The sequence below is a fragment of the Castor canadensis genome, chromosome 18 (assembly GCF_047511655.1).
Source record: "Castor canadensis chromosome 18, mCasCan1.hap1v2, whole genome shotgun sequence".
Taxonomy (NCBI): domain Eukaryota; kingdom Metazoa; phylum Chordata; class Mammalia; order Rodentia; family Castoridae; genus Castor; species Castor canadensis.
In genome coordinates, this window is record NC_133403.1 from 38,366,188 (window position 1) to 38,384,214 (window position 18,027).

Consider the following 18,027-nt stretch of genomic DNA (forward strand, 5'->3'; position numbering starts at 1 on the left):
ACTACCAAAAAAACTAAAACAAAAACAAAGAAACAAATACTAGGAATGCTTGTGTATGCTCCTTGTCAATCACAATTCCTTTTTACCTCCCAAGAAGTACTTACTATCCTGAGTTGTTCTTTTCTCCCTCCTCAACTCTCCTCTCCCTCATTCCCCTCCCCTTCCTTCCTTTCCCCTCCTTCCCTTTGCTTCCTTTCCTCCGTCCCTCCTCCCTCCCTTCCACCCTGCTCCCCACATCATGCATCCTAGGTAAGTAGGCAGGTGCTCTACCACTGAACTGTACCCCACCCCAGCCTTCTTACTTTTTTTTTCTTTAAATCTTTGTCACATTTGTTTCTGTAAGTAGTAATAGTTTTGCTTATTTTCCCTGTGGGTGATGCCTCTTTCCTTGCCCCTCACCCCCACCCCCAGCCCTTTTTGGTGGTTCTGGGGTTTGAACTAAGGGCCTCAAAGCAGGCGCTCTACCACTTGAGCCACCCCCTCAGCCCAGTTTTGCTTAATTATGAACTTTATATAAATGGGTGTATATATTGTATGATTTACATCTAATTTATTGATTAATAAGTTTGTTAGATTTTCATCAAATATCCAAGTGGTGTAATTAATTCATTTTCATTGCCAGAGAATATTTCATTGGTTGACTACCGCAACTTAGGAGTACAACTGTGTCATAGGGTAGTTTTTGTTCTAAAGATAATGTCAACTTGTTCTCTAAGTATGTTAGCAGTTTTTCTGAGTTCTGATTGTTCATTGTTCTATCATTGTTAGCACTTGGTCCCCTGCCCCTTTTTCCTTTATTTTGTGGTGCTGGGAATGGAGCACAGGGCCTCACATCTCACAAATGCTAAGCTGCCAGTGAGCTCATCTCCACCCATACTTGGTATTCTTAACCTTTAAAAATGTTGCCAACATAGTGGGCAGAGAATGATATTTTATAGTTCAGTTTTTAATTCTTATAAAAGATGAAACTTAAGGTTCAAGGTATTATATCTGGTTATTTGAAGGTTATTTTGATTTAGGGGTATGGATCCTCCTCAGTGGGTTGTTTATTTTTTTGGTTGTCCTGGGGTTTGAACTCAGGGCCTTGCAATTGTTAGGCATGCACTCCACACTTTGAGCCACACACTCAGCTCTCCAATATTTTATAAAAACATTTATTCATAGACATTGTTTGGATGTGTCACATACTGTTCAAAATCAAAGAGGAAAGGTGCTCCCTCTGATCTCTTGTCACTCGTAATCTACAAGGGAATAAAGCAGCTCATTATGTAGTATGTAGCATTATACATTAATAAATGTTATTAATGTGGATTTTTTTTGATGATCTCATTATGTAGCCCAGATTGCTGGGATTACAGGTGTGCACCACCATCCTGGCCTATAATAGAGGTTTTTTTGGGGGAGTGTCTAAGAAAGCAGAGGTAGACAGTGATCAAATTGGGGTGGAGAAGCAGAGACAGTATTCAGGGAAGATTTCATTTGAACTGGGTCTTGGATGATGTTCACTTAGTAGATGAGAGTGGAAAGGAGAATTAGGAAGAGGGAACTGTATAAATCATGCAGATGTGATACAAGGAATCTGTTGGAACTAAATGGCTTGATGTGGCTAGACAATAACTTGCTGAGGGAGAGATTTAAGGAGGTAGAGAGCCCAGGTCCTGGGAGGCGTTGTATGTTGTAAATGTGATGAGGATGCCTGACTTAATCCGTGCTTCATCTGAACAACACCTAGCCATGAGAATAGTCCTGACCCAGATAAGCCAAAGGCAGAGCTCCTACTTTCTTCTTTAATGGTAGGAGGCCTCTGTTTTCACCAAATAGGAAAATCAATTAAGTGCTATTAGGGTTTGCTTTGATAATGAAGCATAATTAAATCTTCATTTCTCTTTATCATAGCGGAGTTAGTTACAAAACTTTATGAGGCAGCTGTGAAGAAAGTCCCCAATAGTGAGGAGTATCACTCTCACCTCTTCATGGCCTATGCCAGAGTGGGCGAGTACAAGAAAATGCAGCAGGTAACTTGATCCCCAAACCCACTGGGCTAAGGTAAAAGTCTCCTTAATGTGATTTGACTGTAGTGTGTGTGTGTGTGTGTGTGTGTGTGTGTCTCGAAAGAGAATTGAATTTACATAAATTTGTATTTGTCTGTGGTGATGAGCTACTTGCTTATTTTTCAAGTTTTTAAAATGTCTCATTTGAGAAACGTAGATTGTTCTTTTGTGGTTTGATGGTCTGTTTGGTTTGATTTGGTAAGGCTCTTTCAAATTGTCCTGCTGCATTAGATTGCTAATAAATTTTCAGTAAATGGGCAGAAATCCAGAGCAAAAATGAGCAGAATATAGGAAGAATAACTTTAAAGGGTACATCTAATTTGTAAATTTAGCTGTTTATAGCCTGCTGAGATTTTTAAATCCACCAGGGGGGATGTCCCCATTGTCTGGGGTGTTTTCTTGTTTTGTGTTTTGCTTGCTTGAGGCAGCTTATTTACTGTTTACCTTATTTTAGGTGTTTGTTTTATACAATTGAAGGAACGTCATTTGGACACATTTGAAGTAGTGTGTGGTACAGTTGACATTCCAGAGAAGTGAAATACCTGTACTATTAATCTCAGCTATGATGTCAAGCTAGTTTTTTTGGAGGGGGGGAGGGGAAGAGTAGATTCCCTGGGCTGGCCTCACATCATGATCCTTCTGATAGCTGCTTCCCAAATAGTCAAATGTAATTCTTTAGAAAAATTGTCATAGCCAGGTGCCAGAATGGTAGCTACTTGGGAGGCTGAGATTTGGAGGTTCGTGAGACCTCCATCTCAGCCAATAGCTGGGCTCAGCAGTGTGCGCCTGACATCCTAAGCTGTGCAGAGGCTGAGGTTGGGAGAATTATGGTTCCAGGCCAGCCTGAGTAAAAAGTAGTTTATGAGACCCCAACTAAATGGAACAAAGTTGTGTGTGGTCTCTTGTGCCTGTCATCCCAGCTGTGGCGGCAAGTATAAAATATCAGGATTGCAGTCTAGGCTGTCCTGGGCAAAAGTGAGACCCTATATCCAAAATAACCAGAGTAAAAAGGAGTTGGAGGTGTGGTACAAGCAGTAGAATGCTGGTCTAGTGAGCATGATGCTTTGAGTTCAAACCTCAGCACTGTACATATCCCCCCATTTTTTTTTTTAAATCATGAGTTTATTTAACGATATTCTTAAAAAAAAGTATTCTGAGATTATAATTTTCTTAAATGTAAGATGAGAGTATTTTTTAAATTGGCAATACTAACAATCATATCAGTTTCCTTTTTAATCTTTTGTTTTTTGGTGGTACTGGGTTTGAACCTCAGGGCTTTGTACTTGCTAGGCAAGCATTCTTACCACTTAAGCCACTCCCTAACATACATACCAACCCTAATATCATTTCTACTTGTAGAGATGTATTTTAAGCAAAGTATATTGAATGCCTGCCTATAAGGATATCATTAAAAGAAGTGATGTCTCATCCTGTGGTAGAATAAAGTGTATGCAGTACCATATCCTCCTAGTAATACTGGGCATCTTTATTTGTTGACATAGGAAGATGGTCCCACCATATGCTAAATGAGAGAAGCAGACTGTAAATGCCTTCTCTCCCCACTCCCCTCACCCCCTGACATTTGCCTCAGTAAGGGATAGAGCTCTAAGAGTATGCCACCAACATGATGCTAGGATCTAACAATATGTTTAGAAATAAAGATATACACACATACACATGTATATACACACATGCATACATACATACACACAATGTATATAAAAAGGACAAGTCCATGCAGTCGTAAAGTAAATACTTCAAGTAAATTTTAACAAAAGGAAAAAACATCCATTCTGCTTGAACACAGAGCTAGTTTTCATTTGCGTGTGGCTTAGCTTTACGCCAGGTATATATACAATTTTGCCCCCTGCTCTTTGCAGAGACATGCCTTTGATGTAATTTAACAGTTAAGTTCTTTTTTTGGTAGTACCAGGGGTTGGACTCAGGGCCTCACACTTGCTAAGCAGGCACTTTACCACTTTTGCCACTTCACCTGCCTAATAGTTAAGTTCTTAATACAGGGCTTCATGCTTGCAAAGCAGGTGCAGGCTTGAGCCACACCTCCAGTCCATTTTGCTATTTTTTTTTTTTTGAGGTTCTGTGGTTTGAACTCTGCCTTAGGCTTGCTAAGTAGGCCTGCTTCTGCTTGAGCCACCTTACCAGCCCTGTTTTGTGTTGAATATTTTTTAGATAGGGTCTCACGAACTATTTGCCTGGCTGATTTCGAACTGTGATCCTCCTGATCCCTATCTCCTGAGTCACTAGGATTACAGGCATGACCTACCAGCTCCCGGGAACTCTGGTTATTTTGTACATGGGGTCTCTTGAACTGTTTGCCTGGGCTGGTCTGGAGCTGTGATCTTTCTGATCTCAGCCTCCCAAGTAGCTGGGATTATAGGTGTGAACCGCCAGTCCCCAGCTAGTTTAAGTTAGTAGTTGACTGTTTATGGACAGATTCTTAGTTCTGCTTGAATAAGTTTACTTTATTCCATTTTCTCATGTCTGTTTTGACGTATTTGCATGTTGTACATTTCCCAATGGGAAGGTTAGCTCTGATTAATGTTATCTTGAAAGAACCTGATTATTTTCCTAACCTAAGAATTATGTTTTGAATTATGTCATTGTAATATTTTCTGATATTGAGGTTTCAATATATTGTCAGTTTTTCTTTTGCTTTTTGCTATGAGACAGTTTCACTATGTAGCTGAGACTGGCCGTGCACTCTTGATCCTCCTGCCTCAGTGTCCTGAGTGCTGCGTGTACCATGAGGCTTTACTGCTGTCTGCTTTTCTTTGTTTTACCATAACTGGCTACTGTGCTGTCTTTAGTAATGATTGCTATTGATATGTATTTACAAGCCAAATTTTGTGTTTGCTGGTAGTTTACTTGAACTGCACTAGGTCACAGTGTAGTCTATGGATATTAGACTTTAACTTTAGCAAGACACAGTCAAAAAGGTGAAATACCACTCAAGATACGGCACTCTTTCGTACCTCTTTTATAGCTGTCAAGTCACTCAGCACTTACACTAAGTAGAAGTATTACACTATGTAGAAGTATTACTGCTCTCCTGGGAAACTTACTGCCAAATATATAGGTCGTTTTTATGTTTATTTGTTTTCTTCATATCTGGTTTGTTAATTGTTCTCTTCATGAGTTTTCTAAATTAAGTATTTATGGCTTTGTTTTTCAGGCTGGCATGGCTCTGTATAAGATTGTCCCCAAAAATCCTTACTACTTTTGGTCTGTGATGAGCTTAATTATGCAGGTGAGTCTGGCAGTCAGAATGAAATTGTTTTCTTTAAATCATTGTCTTCTGAACATCTTGGGTTATGTGTTGCAGTGGGGTCAAATATGGACCTTTTATATATTGTCAATTGACTTTTCAAGCTAGGGATGCTACGTGGCTAGTTGTCTTCCTCCTCTTTCTCCATTGCTGCTGCTGCCACTTTTTCTTCTTCTCTTCCTTCCCTCCCCTTTCTTCCTTCCTTCCTTCCTCTCTCTCTCTCTCTCTCTCTCTCTCTTTTTCTGTTTTTCTTTCCTCCTCTTCCTCTTCCTCCTCCTTTTTCTTCTTCTTTTTCTTTTGAGACAGGATATCTTTTGAGTCAGGCTGGCCTGGAACTGGAGATCCTGCTGCCTCTGCCTACTGAGTGCTGGGATTATAGGCGTGTACTATCAGTGCCTTGCAACTTGATATTTTCTGAGTTGGTGTGTCAGTTTATTTGTATTCAACATGGACTGAACTTTCCCTGAATCTTAGGTCCATTGCTGGTTTATTTGATCAAGTACCAGCCTTGAAGCTATCAATCTGGATTCGTTTTTAAGGCAATATTGTAGGTTAGTGAGTAGTCATTGAATTGGTTAGCCTTGTTTTAACATTTTTCCTTTCTGAGCCTCAGTTTGCTCTTTGGCAGAATGGAGATGCTTACCTCTACTGTACGGACCAAATTGAGATTCTGCATAGGAGAGGAAGACGTAAGATGTGGTGATTAAAAGTAGACATTTTGGGGTCAGACAGGTCTGCCTTAAATACATGTGGCTTTCCCATATGTTTTGTAGAGCTTTTGGGGGAATCTCTTAGTCTTAGATTCTTTCACTATAAAATAACTATAATATCTACCCTGAAAGGATGTTTGCAAGGGGCAAGTTAGCTCTGATAATTTAAAAGTATCTAAGATAAATGTAGCTAGTAGCAAACTATATGAATAAGAAATTGGCATATCCCTTCTTTTAAATATGTTAATATCTCAAAAATTTATCTGAAAGGCTTCCTTCTTCACACGGATACCATGGATGTATAATAAACAGACATATTTCTAGAGGAGTGTATGAAAAACCTATTTGAACATTATGCCATATTGTAGAAGATTAATATTTCAAAATGCGTAGGATGATGAGTCTTTAGTAAAGAAATTTTATTTATTTATTTATTTTGTGGCACTGGGATCACTCCACCAGCCCTTTTTTTGTTAAAGAAGGCTTTTTTGAAGTAGGGTCTCAGAACTACCTGCTGGGGCTGGCTTTTAACCTCAGTCCTCTTGATCTGTAGCTCCTGAGTGGCTAGGATTATAGGCATGAGCACCTGATGCCCAGCTTAGTAAAGAAATCTTATGTAAAGCAGACTATTCTCTTATCTCTCCACTTGGCAAATTCTGATTAGTTTTGATATTTGACTCAGTAGGCTGATAATTATGTATCAGAGTCACAGTGATGGTCTGCATGGTAGCATGAATAGTGCAAGCAGGGAACAAATTAGTGAAATGTTTATTTTTCTTCTTTTAGTCTATATCGGCACAGGATGAAAACCTATCAAAAACAATGTTTCTGCCCCTTGCTGAGAGAATGGTAGAAAAGATGGTGAAAGAAGACAAGATAGAAGCTGAGGCTGAAGTAAGTAATTGAAGGCATACTTTTGTGTTTTCATGATTTTGATAGTGTCACAATATTACATTACAGTGCTGTAATGTTCTATTACTCTAGTTCATGCCTGCTTCCTGGATCTTGGCCCTTGTATGCGTGCACTCCTGGTGTGGGGATCAAACCCAGTGCCTTCTGCAGGTCAGGGAAGCGATACAGCACTGGGATGAGCCCCTAGCTCTGGCCCTTGTAGAGATGCAGCTTTGGCAGCCTTCTGCTTGGGTTCATTGTCATGCTGAACGAGTGCCCTAAGCTAGGTGTGCACAGCTGGGAAACCACTGTCATCTGACTCTTGCTATTGGCTTCATGTCATTTGAAGACATTGTTCTATGATAACTTAAAAAAGAATGCAAGTGACTATCTTCTTTTGATTGCAAAGTTTCAATGGTTGCACTTATCTGTTTCTTTTGTAAGGTTGAACTTTATTACATGATCCTGGAACGACTGGGAAAGTACCAGGAAGCCTTGGATGTCATTAGAGGGAAATTAGGAGGTAATTTTTAAAGTTTTCTGCAAGTTGGTTTTTCTATTTAAACGTGAAAAGTGTTTAATGTGGAAACATACTTCCATGTAGAGAAATACAAAGATAAAAATCATTTGTGATTAATCACTTTGTTATATTCTTCTATATGCTGTAAATTTATTTTTAAGCTGTGTTTTAATTGAAAATAATTCATGGGTTCAGAAAATTGAAGGAGTGTGAAAGAGTGTGTTCCAGATCTCTAACACCCTGCCCAGGTTCTCCTGCAGTTTCTTGCTCTTCAGGTCCTTACCAAGATCTGTCTTCCCCTTGTCCTTCTTTTAAAAAATTAATTAACTTGTTTGTTTGTTTATTTTTGGTTTGGTTATTTTGGAGATGTGGTCTTGCTATGTAACCCAGGCTAGCCTGGAACTTTCCTTTCTTATTTATTTACTTATTTCGATACTGGGATCTGAACTGAGGGCCTCACACTTGCTAGGCAAGCGCTCTACCACTCGAGCCCCCTGCCACGCCCCTTTTTGCTTTAGTTATTTTGGGGAAGATGCCACGTGTTTTTGCTGGACTGGCCTGGACCTACACCTCCTATCTTTGCTTCCTGAGTGGCTGAGATAACAGGCGCGTGTCACCATGCCCAACTTACTAGTTGAGACATGATCTTGTAACTCTTTACCGTGGGTAGCCTTCCACGGTGATTCTCATCATCTCCGCCTCCCAGGAAGCTGGGATTACAGATATGAGTCACTACACCTGGCCTACACCCAGCTTCTTTTGAGTTTTGAGACAGGGTCTCCCTATTTAGCTCATGCTGGCCTCAAATTTGGGATCCTGCTGCCTTTCCCACTTGAGTGTAGGCATTATAGTTATGTGCCATCACACCTGTTTTTCTTTTTTTTGAGACAGGGCCTTGCTATGTAACTCAAAAACAATCCTGCTTTTGTCTCCCAAGTGCTGGGATTACAGGTGTGTATCACCACACCCAGCTTTTTTTTTTCCCCTTAAATGTGGAACTGGGATTTGAACTCAAGGCTTTAAGCTTGTAAAGCAGGTACTACTGCTTGAGCCACACCTCCATTCAGTCCATTCTGCTCTGGTTATTTTGGAGATGTGGTCTCCTGGGCTGGCCTCGAACTATGATCCTTGCAATCTCAGCCTTTCAATTAGCTAGGATTACAGATACAAGCCACCAGCATCCAGCCTGTTTTTGTTTTTTAATGTAATTTATTCTTTTACTCTAGTCTCCTTGCAGATGGGTACAATTCTAGCATTCTGGCTTACTCAGCTAGCCTGTAATTGGATAATTAAAATTTACATTCTCTATAGGAAATTGATAATGCAGATATTAATATTCTTAACCTGCTAAGCTATTCTAAACTGTTTGAAACAAGTTTGATTTCATCTCTGATTTATCTTCCACCTGAAATCTCACTGTGCTTACCCAGTGCGGCTCCCCCACTTCAGTCTATTAGAACTATATGAATGGGGTAAATTTACTAGTCCTTGGATGCTCTTGGAGTTATAAGTGTTTCCCAAATACTCAACCCAATAATACATTTTGAATCTTTGTATTTTACTGAGAAAGTGATTATAAAATTTATTATCAGACATTTACTTTGTTCTCTTAAACAAAATAATCAAGATAGTAGTTTGTATCTGGAAAGAGTGGCCTCATTTTCAAGAGAATGAATAAAGAAATGAGACATTTTCCTTCCTGTTATTTGATTCTTTTCTGGTTTGGGGTAGAAATGAAATCAGCTTATCAGCATCTATAACTTTTAATTATAGAGAAGTTGACAAGTGAGCTTCAGAGCCGGGAAAATAAATGCATGGCTATGTACAAGAAACTGAGCAGGTGGCCAGAGTGCAACGCTCTTTCCCGGAGACTGTTGCTGAAAAAGTGAGTAGGCTGCTTTTCGTGCTTTGAGCTTGTCATCACGCCTCATGATCAACAATTTTTATGGGTTTTTTTGTTGTTGTTTTTGTAATACTGGGGTTTGAACTAGGTCTTGCCCTTGCTAGGCAAGCGCTGTACATTGTGAGCCACCCTCCAGCCCCTCGTGTTTTTAAAGTTTTTAATGAGCCATCATCTTTTGGTAAGGAGGTATAATGATTCTTAGCCCACCGTGTTGTGTAGGTTAGGTCTTCAGAATGAGTGCTCAGTTCATTTATCATATTCAATACTGGTCGAAAGAGAGATGGCTTCGTTCTTAAGTGTACACCACCTCCTATTTTGGAAAAGCTTAACCTGGTTATTTTATTGATGGAAAGAGTAGTGTCTCAGAATTCTTTGACAATGCCTCAGGAGTGGTGCCCTTTTAGGGCTGCAGAAGAAGGGGCGGGCCACTGCTTGTGCCCATGGAAATGTTACTTAAAAAGAGAAGTCATTGTGGTTCCTCAGGCAGATTTGTCACAATTTGGGATTAATCCTGTGTGTGCATCATTCAATCTGATTTCAGCTCAGATGACTGGCAGTTCTATCTGACTTACTTCGATTCTGTCTTTCGGCTGATTGAAGAGGCCTGGACTCCACCTGCTGAAGGTGAACAGTAAGTTATCTTCTTTCCTAAATTACATAGGCACTTTTTAATATGCTGTTAGCAGAAGGATTTCATTGTAAGCCAATTGAGTTCTCTTTTTGGTACAAATAATATATTCCTTTCAAAGTAAGATTTCCCCCCATTTTTTAGTATAAAATAAACACACGGACGTTATAAAATTCTTATTAGCTGGGTGCTGGCTCCCACCTGTAATCCTAGCTACTCAGGAGGCAGAGATCAGGAGGATCATGGTTCGAAGCCAGCTCCAGCAGTAGTTGGTGAGACCCTCTCTCAAAAATACCTAACATAAAAAGGGCTGGTGAAGTGGCTAAAGGTGGTGTAGGCCCTGAGTTCAAGCCCTGGTACTGTATAAAACGATACGATACAATACAATAAATACAATAAAATAAAATAGTGAATGCAGAAATAAGACAGCAGATTATGAGGCTTAGTACTAGAGTGTCAGTAGCCTTTATGGGGTCCTAGGTCTGATCCCCAGCAGATACTGGGGAAAAAAAGATACTAATTATGAGGTAATGTATACTTCATAATGTTAGCTGAGTCTCAGTGAACACCTCCACCCTGTGCAACTAATGTATGCAAGAAAAAATAAATACTAAGTCATCTAATTTTTCTCAGCCTTCATTTTTTTTTTTTTTTTTTTTTTTTTTGTGGGACTGGGGTGAGGACTCAGGGCTTCAAGCTTCAAGCTTGCAAAGCAGGTGCTCTACGGCTTGAGCTACACTTACAGTCCATTTTTACTCACTCATTTTGGAGATGGCTTCTCATGAACTGTTTGCTGTGGCTGGTCTTGAACAGATTCTCCTGATCTCAGGGTCCTAAGATTACACTGCTGAGCTACCGGCTCCTAGCTTTCATCTTTTTTTTTTTTTTTTTTCTTTTTTTTTTTGAGACAGGTTGTTGCTATGTAACTTAGGCTGGCCCCAAACTAAAGATCCACCATCTCAGCCTCCCAGGTGCTGGTATTTCACTTGTGCATCCCCATGCCCAGCTCAACCTTAATCTCCAGTCGATAAAGTGTACTTCTATTTTTATTAGGCAGGGGTTTTTTGTTTTTTTTTTTTGTACTGGAGTTTGAACTCAGGGCCTCACACTTGTGTTCTACCACTTGACCCATTCGATTAGCCCTAGGCAGTATTTTATAACTAAAATTGCAACCCTCCCAGCTTTTTTTTTTTAAAGAAAGAGGTGGAAGTGGTTGTGCTACAGTGTTGTCAAAGTTTGTAGTAAGTTTGTAACTTGGTATTTGTTGGAGTATGCTCACAGTTCTCTCCTTTTTTTTTTGGTCAGTGCTGGGGGTGGAACCCAGGGCTTGCCTATGCCAGCCAAGTAGTCTACCACTGAGCTACATCCCCGGTCTTGGTTTTTTGAAGCAGGGTCTCGATATGTAGTTCAAGGTGGCTTTGGACTCATTATGAAGCCCAGGTTGGTGTCCAACTTATGATCTTCCTGAGTGCTGGCATTATAGGCGAGAACCCCCATACCCTGCTCATAGTACCTTTTTATTCTACACATATTTTATAATAATCAAGTCATTCTTTCTTTTTAAATTGTTTGGCTTGACTTTAAACTTTTGGAAGGATGGTAGAGGCCACAAATTACCCTTTTTTGTGTTTATATTCAGCTCTTTAGAAGGAGAAGTACATTATTCTGCAGAAGAAGCTGTGAAGTTCATAGAGGATCGAATAACAGAAGAATCTAAAAGTTCTCGCCATCTCCGAGGACCACATCTAGCTAAATTGGAGCTGATTAGGCGTTTACGAAGTCAAGGTTGTAATGATGAGTATAAGCTGGGTAAGAAAACATGTGAGATTTGGGAACCTGGGAGATGATGCAGGAATATCCTGTAGTAGTAGTTATTATGTGAGGCCTACATCTTCTAACCTAGAAATATTTACTAATGAGCAGCTCGCTCACAGAGTGAGTCTGCCTCACTCACACAGTGTCATTCAGTGTTAGCATCTCTTCCTGTTCCATCAGCTGCTTTGCTGATCCAATGGTGAAGTCACATTAGCTTCAAAGCGAACTTGCCAGAACTTCATGTCATGTGTGAAAGTTTTCTTGAAAATCTATTCCAAGCACTGAACAAAGCTATTGACGAAAGAATACTGGAAAGCTGGGTGCAGTTTCTTATGCCTATAATCCTAGCTACTCAGGAGGATTTTGGTTTGAGGGTAGTCCATGGAAAAAGTTAGTAAGACTCCATCTCAACCAAAAACAACTGGGTACAGTGTGGCACACACCTGTCATTGCAGCTACATGGGAAGCATAAATAGGAGGCTCATGGTCTCTGTCAGCCCTGGCATGCACTTGAGACCCTGCTTGACAAATAGCTAAAGTAGGACTGGAGGAATGGCTCAAGCTGTAGAGTGCCTGCCTGGCAAGCTCAAAATGCTGAGTTCAAAGCCCCATACCACCCAAAAAAAGAAGTAACTGAAGTGGTGGAGCTACTTCTGTGTAAGGTCTTCAGTTCAAACTCCATTACCACAAAAAAGAAAAAAAAAATGAAGGACTAAGTCAGTGTTAGAGCACTTGCCTGTCACACAGTAGGACCTGGGTTTGATCCCAGCACTACACACACACACAGCCAGAAAGAGTATTGTACAGAATTAGAGCTGTTAGCAGCTGAACAGCCAAAAGAGGAAAGAATGATGTGGAGAGTAAAGTGTCATGGGAGGGAGGCCATTAGGAAATTTGATGGAGCCCTTAGATGTTTTTTTTGTAAAATGTTTCTTTATGATCTTATTGCACCAGAAATAAAGGATGTCATATTGTGCTACTTTATAGTTTTGTCAAAAATGGTCCTCCCAAAGCAGCCAATTCTCATACTAAGAATTAGTTTTAATTATACCTTGACTTATGCTAAATTTAAGATAATCAACTCCATTTTTAGTGTCCTTTTGAAAGAGAAAGCTCAAAAGAAACTTTTTTCCTCATTCATCACTGAAAGTTTGGTCAACAGAGTTTGATCAAGAGAGGTAGAGGGCGTGTAGTAGAGTACTTGTTTAACACGCACAAAGCCCTGAGTTCAAACCCCAGTTACATAGGGAGAAAAACATTGATCAAAAGGTTTTTTTGGGAGGCACAGTTATCCTGATAGAACAAGCACCTCCAATATATGAAATCTGTCCTAAAGCATCTCTGTCCATTTTAATCATCTAATTAATGCATTAATGTTCTTGGCAGTGCATTCCACAATTAACTGTTCTCTTTCCTTCATTGTAACCTTTGTAGCTCATTCACAACCAATTTTTAATTCTGTGTTGGCTTCTAGCAGTCTGCTAGTTTGGGAATTGGAAATGAATGTGTTTTTATGGGTGCTGGTGGCTCACTCCTTTAATCCTAGCTACTCAGAAGGAGGATCAAGGTTTGAAGCCAGCCTGGGCAGATAGTTCAAGAGACCCTATCTTGAAAAAACTGATCACAAAACTGGGTTGGCAGAGTGGCTCAAGTGATAAGAGTGCCTGCCTAGCAAGTATGAGGCCCCGAGTTCAAATTCTAGTACTACAAAAAAAAAGTGTTCTTATAATTTTCAGTTAAATAGAGTCCAGAGAATTGCTTTCAGAGCCCAATGTGAAGGTCTGGGTCTGCCATGACACTTGCTTCATGGACCACAGTTCTTTGCTCACTTCCACCCACCTCTTACTAATGTCAGAGTTTGTCTGATCTCCATTATCCGTGGTGCTGCGATAGATTCCAGGGCCTTGTGCTATGCAGTGCTGTGTCACGGAGCCACCAGACCAGTATGTGATTCTTAGTCTCTTTTGGGTCCCCAAGTCCTCTGAGAATCTAATTAAAGCCAAGGACCTCTCTTCACAAAGAAATGTGAATGGGAACTATGAACCCAAATTCTACAGAGAACCTAGTTTAAGATTCTTGTTTTTAAAATTAGAGATAAGGGCAAAATAGTTTCTGCTGGGTATTGAGGGGGGGAGCGGGAGGGAGTGGAGTGGGTGGTAAGGGAGGGGGTGGGGGCAGGGGGGAGAAATAAACCAAGCCTTGTATGCACATATGAATAATAAAAAAAAAAAAAAGGTAAAAAAAAAAAAAAGATTCTTTTTTAAAATTTTAATTTATTTGTTTAATTAGTTTGGAGACAGGGTAACCTCAAACTTACAATGTAGCTCAGGCTAGCCTCAAACCCTTAATCCTCTTCCTCTACCTGAGTGCTGGGATTATAGATGTATACTACCACACCAGCTAATAATCTCTTTGTTTGGTTGGTTTTTTTGGTGGTACTGAAGTTTGAACTCAGGGCCTCACATTTTCTAGGCAGGCACTCTACCACTGAAACCATACCCCTCAGGCTTTTTTGCTTTAGTTTTCGAATAGGGTCTCATGTTTATGCCATGATACTCCTATTAAGCCTCTGGGATAGCTGGGATGATAGGTGTGTGGCTACCACACCTAGCACATTGGTTGAGATGGGGGTCTCAACTTTTTGCCAGAACTGTCCTCCCCAACTTCACCTCCTGAGTAGCTGGAATTATTGACATGAGCCACTGTGCTTGGCACAAATCTCTATTTGTTAAATCTTGCATCAGGTTGAGACTATTTTGTTTGGTTTTTTTTGGGTCTTAATTTGAGGAAAAATAAGATGAAATGTTAGCTTTAATGGTAGTTTAAATTTTCCTTTCTTTCCATTTATTTTCTTTTGGTGTGCCTATCAACAGATGTTAGCTTTTATTTCATTAGCATTTAGTTAGTACTTATTAAGCTATTTAGGAATGGAATGGAGAGAAGCATGTATGTTTAATGTTTGCATGTGAAGTATAATGAAAAAAAATTTTTTTTGGTGGACCTGGGGTTTGTTTTCAGGGCTTCATGCTTGCCAAGCAAGCATTCTTTTGCTTGAGCCACACCTGCTCTGTTATTTTGCTCTGGTTATTTTGATGATGAGACTCTCATCTCAACCAATTAACCAGGTGTGGTGGTCCTAGCCTATAATCCCAGCCATCGGGAGGTTGAGGTAGGAGGATCTCTGTCTTGAGGTCAGCTCCAGGCAAAACTGTAAGACTTTACCTGAAAAATAACCAAAGCAAAAAAAGCCTGCAGTATGGCAAAGACTCTGTCCACAAAAGGGTGTGGGTATGGCTCAAGTGGTAGATCGCCTCCCTAGCAAGCGTGAAGCCCTGAGTTCAAACTCCAGTACTTTCAAAAAAAAAAAAGAAATTGTTTCACGAGGGGCTGGTGCAGTGGTAGTGGCTCACATGGGTAAAGTGGCTGCCTAACAAATGTGAGGCCCTTGGTTGAAGTACTTCCTCCCGCCCCCCCCCAAAGACAAACAAAGATATTTCAGAAGCTGGGTGAGGTGATGCCTGCCTATAATTACAGTACTGGGAGGCTGGTATGGGAGGAGTGTGAGTTTGAGGCCAGCCTGGACTACATAGTGAGACACTAGCTCAACAAACTTTCTTTCCATTTCCTGAAGGTAATTTTAGGTAATCTGACTTTGTTTGTTTCACATCTTTTTTTTTTTTTGGCATCATTGTGATTTGAGCTCAGGGCTTCACACTTGCTAAGAAGGTGCTCTACCACCTGAACCACTCGGCCAGCCCCTCCTTTCTTATTTTCAGTAATTGGCAATGAATTCAAGCATTCAAGCAGCATTTTAATTTAATTGAAATGTTTTCAAGTTAGACTTATCAGTTAATTTAGAAATTGCTTTAGTTCATAAATAACTTAGTGATTTCTTTTTTTCCTGCCTCTTTAGGTGACCCAGAAGAATTAATGTTCCAGTATTTTAAAAAGTTTGGGGATAAACCTTGTTGTTTTACAGACCTTAAGGTATTTGTTGACCTTTTGCCTGCAACACAGTGTACAAAAGTGAGTATATTCAGAGTTCTGTTAGTGCCTGTTTATTGAAACTTGATGAAGTGTTTGGGTTTTCTCTATAATGTGTGGGAGGGCAGTCATGAGTTACCTGGTAACAGCCCCACCAGGCCAAGTGCTCTAGGTGCTGTCACATCCAAGGCATAATTTCTTTCTTTTTTTTTGTTCTTTGTTATACTGAGTCTTGAACTGAGGGCCTCACACTTGCTAGGCATGCAGTTTTACTGATTGAGCCCCTCCACCAGCACTTTTTTTTTATGATGGATGTTTTCAACATAGGGTCTCATGAACTATTTGTCTGGGCCAAATAGTACCACAATCCTGATCTCCTCCTGAGTAGCTAGGATTACAGTTGTGAACCACCAGCTCCCAGCTGAGGCAATTTTTTATACAGCAGAAAAGCTGTGCAGACTAAAGAATGTATGTTATTTCATAAAATCTGTTTTGACACTTTTTCTTTGCCATTTGCTAAAGAAGGCATTGAAAGTAAACATAACAAATACATAAAAGGTAGAGCTGGGGCTGGTGCCTCAAGTGGTAGAGTGCCTGATGAGCGAGAGTGAGGCCCTGAGTTTAAAACGCAGTGCTACCAAGGGGAAAAAAAGAATAATAGGTCTGGTGATGTGATTAGAAGCAAGAAATCTGAGCCTAGTTTCTCACGAATATGTGATATACTTCTGATCGTAATTAAGTTACTATAATGTGGACAGATTGAAACAACAGATGTGAAACTGTATGAGGAGTGGGGTTTTATTTTAAGTTTTTATTTGTATCAAAAGATTATTTATATTTATCGCATATGGAACTAGCAGTGTGGCTCAAGTGGTAGAGGGCTGGGCTAGTATGTGTGAGGCTCTGAATTCAAATCCAGTATGCCTCTTCCCAAAATGTCTTAAATGTCAAGTTGTATCATCACAAAGCAAATCAATGTTAATTGCAGTCTTAAACCTTTCATTTCTGTGATATACATTATATTATTATGCTATAACTTAGGAAACATTTACACAGTTTTGTTTTTTTTCCTTTTTGTACATGTACTAAAGCAGTTTTGGTCAGCAATGAGTGAGTGTCCCTGTTTAATTGGGTTTTATCAGTGTTGTGTGTTAACAGATTTTTTTTTTTAAAGCTATTGGTAAATTAAAAATGGTATGCTAAAGAAAGTTTTTTTTTTTTCACCTGATGTCTTTTTCTAGATATTTTCAGTTTCTGTTAGTTGTGGCCTCCTGAGTCCTACTTTACTTTTGAGACATGTTCCTTTTTTCCTGTCCTTGCAGTTTATTAATCTGTTACTTGGAGTTGTTCCTTTGTCGACACCAACAGAGGATAAGCTTGCACTGCCCGCTGACATTCGAGCTCTGCAGCAACATTTGTGTGTTGTGCAGCTGACAAGGCTACTGGGCTTATACCACACCATGGATAAAAGTCAGAAGCTGAGTGTGGTTAGAGAGCTGATGCTAAGGTACCAGCACGGCCTGGAATTTGGTGAGCAGCCTTTCTCCTGACCTGCAAAGACTTAGACAGCAGCACCCTGTTTAACATGCTTGTTAAGGAGGGTGGTTTATTAAGTGGGAAGACCATCCAAGTAATACGGTGCAAAAGTTTTTAAGATTGGAGTCATATATGATTACAGTTGCTTCTAGTTACCCACGTTCTTCCCGATTTGATGGATTAGCTCTGTTACATGGGCTATGTGAATTGTATAGTTTTTGGACTGTAAACTTTAATACTGTCTCTATATGTAGACTAAGTGAACCAAAGGGATATTAAATAGGTGATTGGCAGATGGGTCAGGATATTGCTAGATATATGTAACCAAAATAAAAATTGTGTGACTAGAAGCTGTCAGTGTTTCTCTAACTGTATTAAAAAATTAGGTGAAGTAAGGAGTATTGATATTGATATAGTTATACAAGCGCCTTGGTTTTTCACCAAAACCTCCTTCTGAACCTTTCTCTTTGGGATCATTGTGGATATTTTCCATGCTATGGAATCCTTCTTTCTGTTCCAGCTTAGTGTGGTCTTGCCTTCTTTTCATGCCTTTGGTTCATGGCATATATTTTTCTTTGTTTTGTGTGTGGTGCTTGGGATTGAGCCCGGGCCTTGTGCATGCTAGGCAAGGGCTCTGCATCACCAGTCCTCATGGCGTGTTTTCTTATGGAACTCTGCCTGTTCTCATTTTTGTTTCCTTTGG

At 40.0% G+C, this 18,027-nt stretch overlaps 1 protein-coding gene across 3 annotated transcripts in view; it reads left to right on the forward strand.

Moving 5' to 3' along the window:
* The window catches only part of Naa25 (N-alpha-acetyltransferase 25, NatB auxiliary subunit), a 59,607-nt gene that overhangs the window by 13,717 nt on the left and 27,863 nt on the right, over positions 1-18,027 (forward strand). For 2 of the 3 annotated variants that reach the window (XM_074061027.1, XM_074061028.1), the window contains exons 4-12: positions 1,897-2,015; positions 5,245-5,319; positions 6,834-6,941; positions 7,383-7,461; positions 9,232-9,343; positions 9,903-9,992; positions 11,629-11,798; positions 15,718-15,830; positions 17,111-17,318. In XM_074061027.1, coding sequence (XP_073917128.1) covers positions 1,897-2,015; positions 5,245-5,319; positions 6,834-6,941; positions 7,383-7,461; positions 9,232-9,343; positions 9,903-9,992; positions 11,629-11,798; positions 15,718-15,830; positions 17,111-17,318 — 1,074 coding nt within the window. The remainder of the gene's footprint in view (positions 1-1,896; positions 2,016-5,244; positions 5,320-6,833; positions 6,942-7,382; positions 7,462-9,231; positions 9,344-9,902; positions 9,993-11,628; positions 11,799-15,717; positions 15,831-17,110; positions 17,319-18,027) is intronic. The other variant, XM_020161118.2, reaches the window with a different exon arrangement.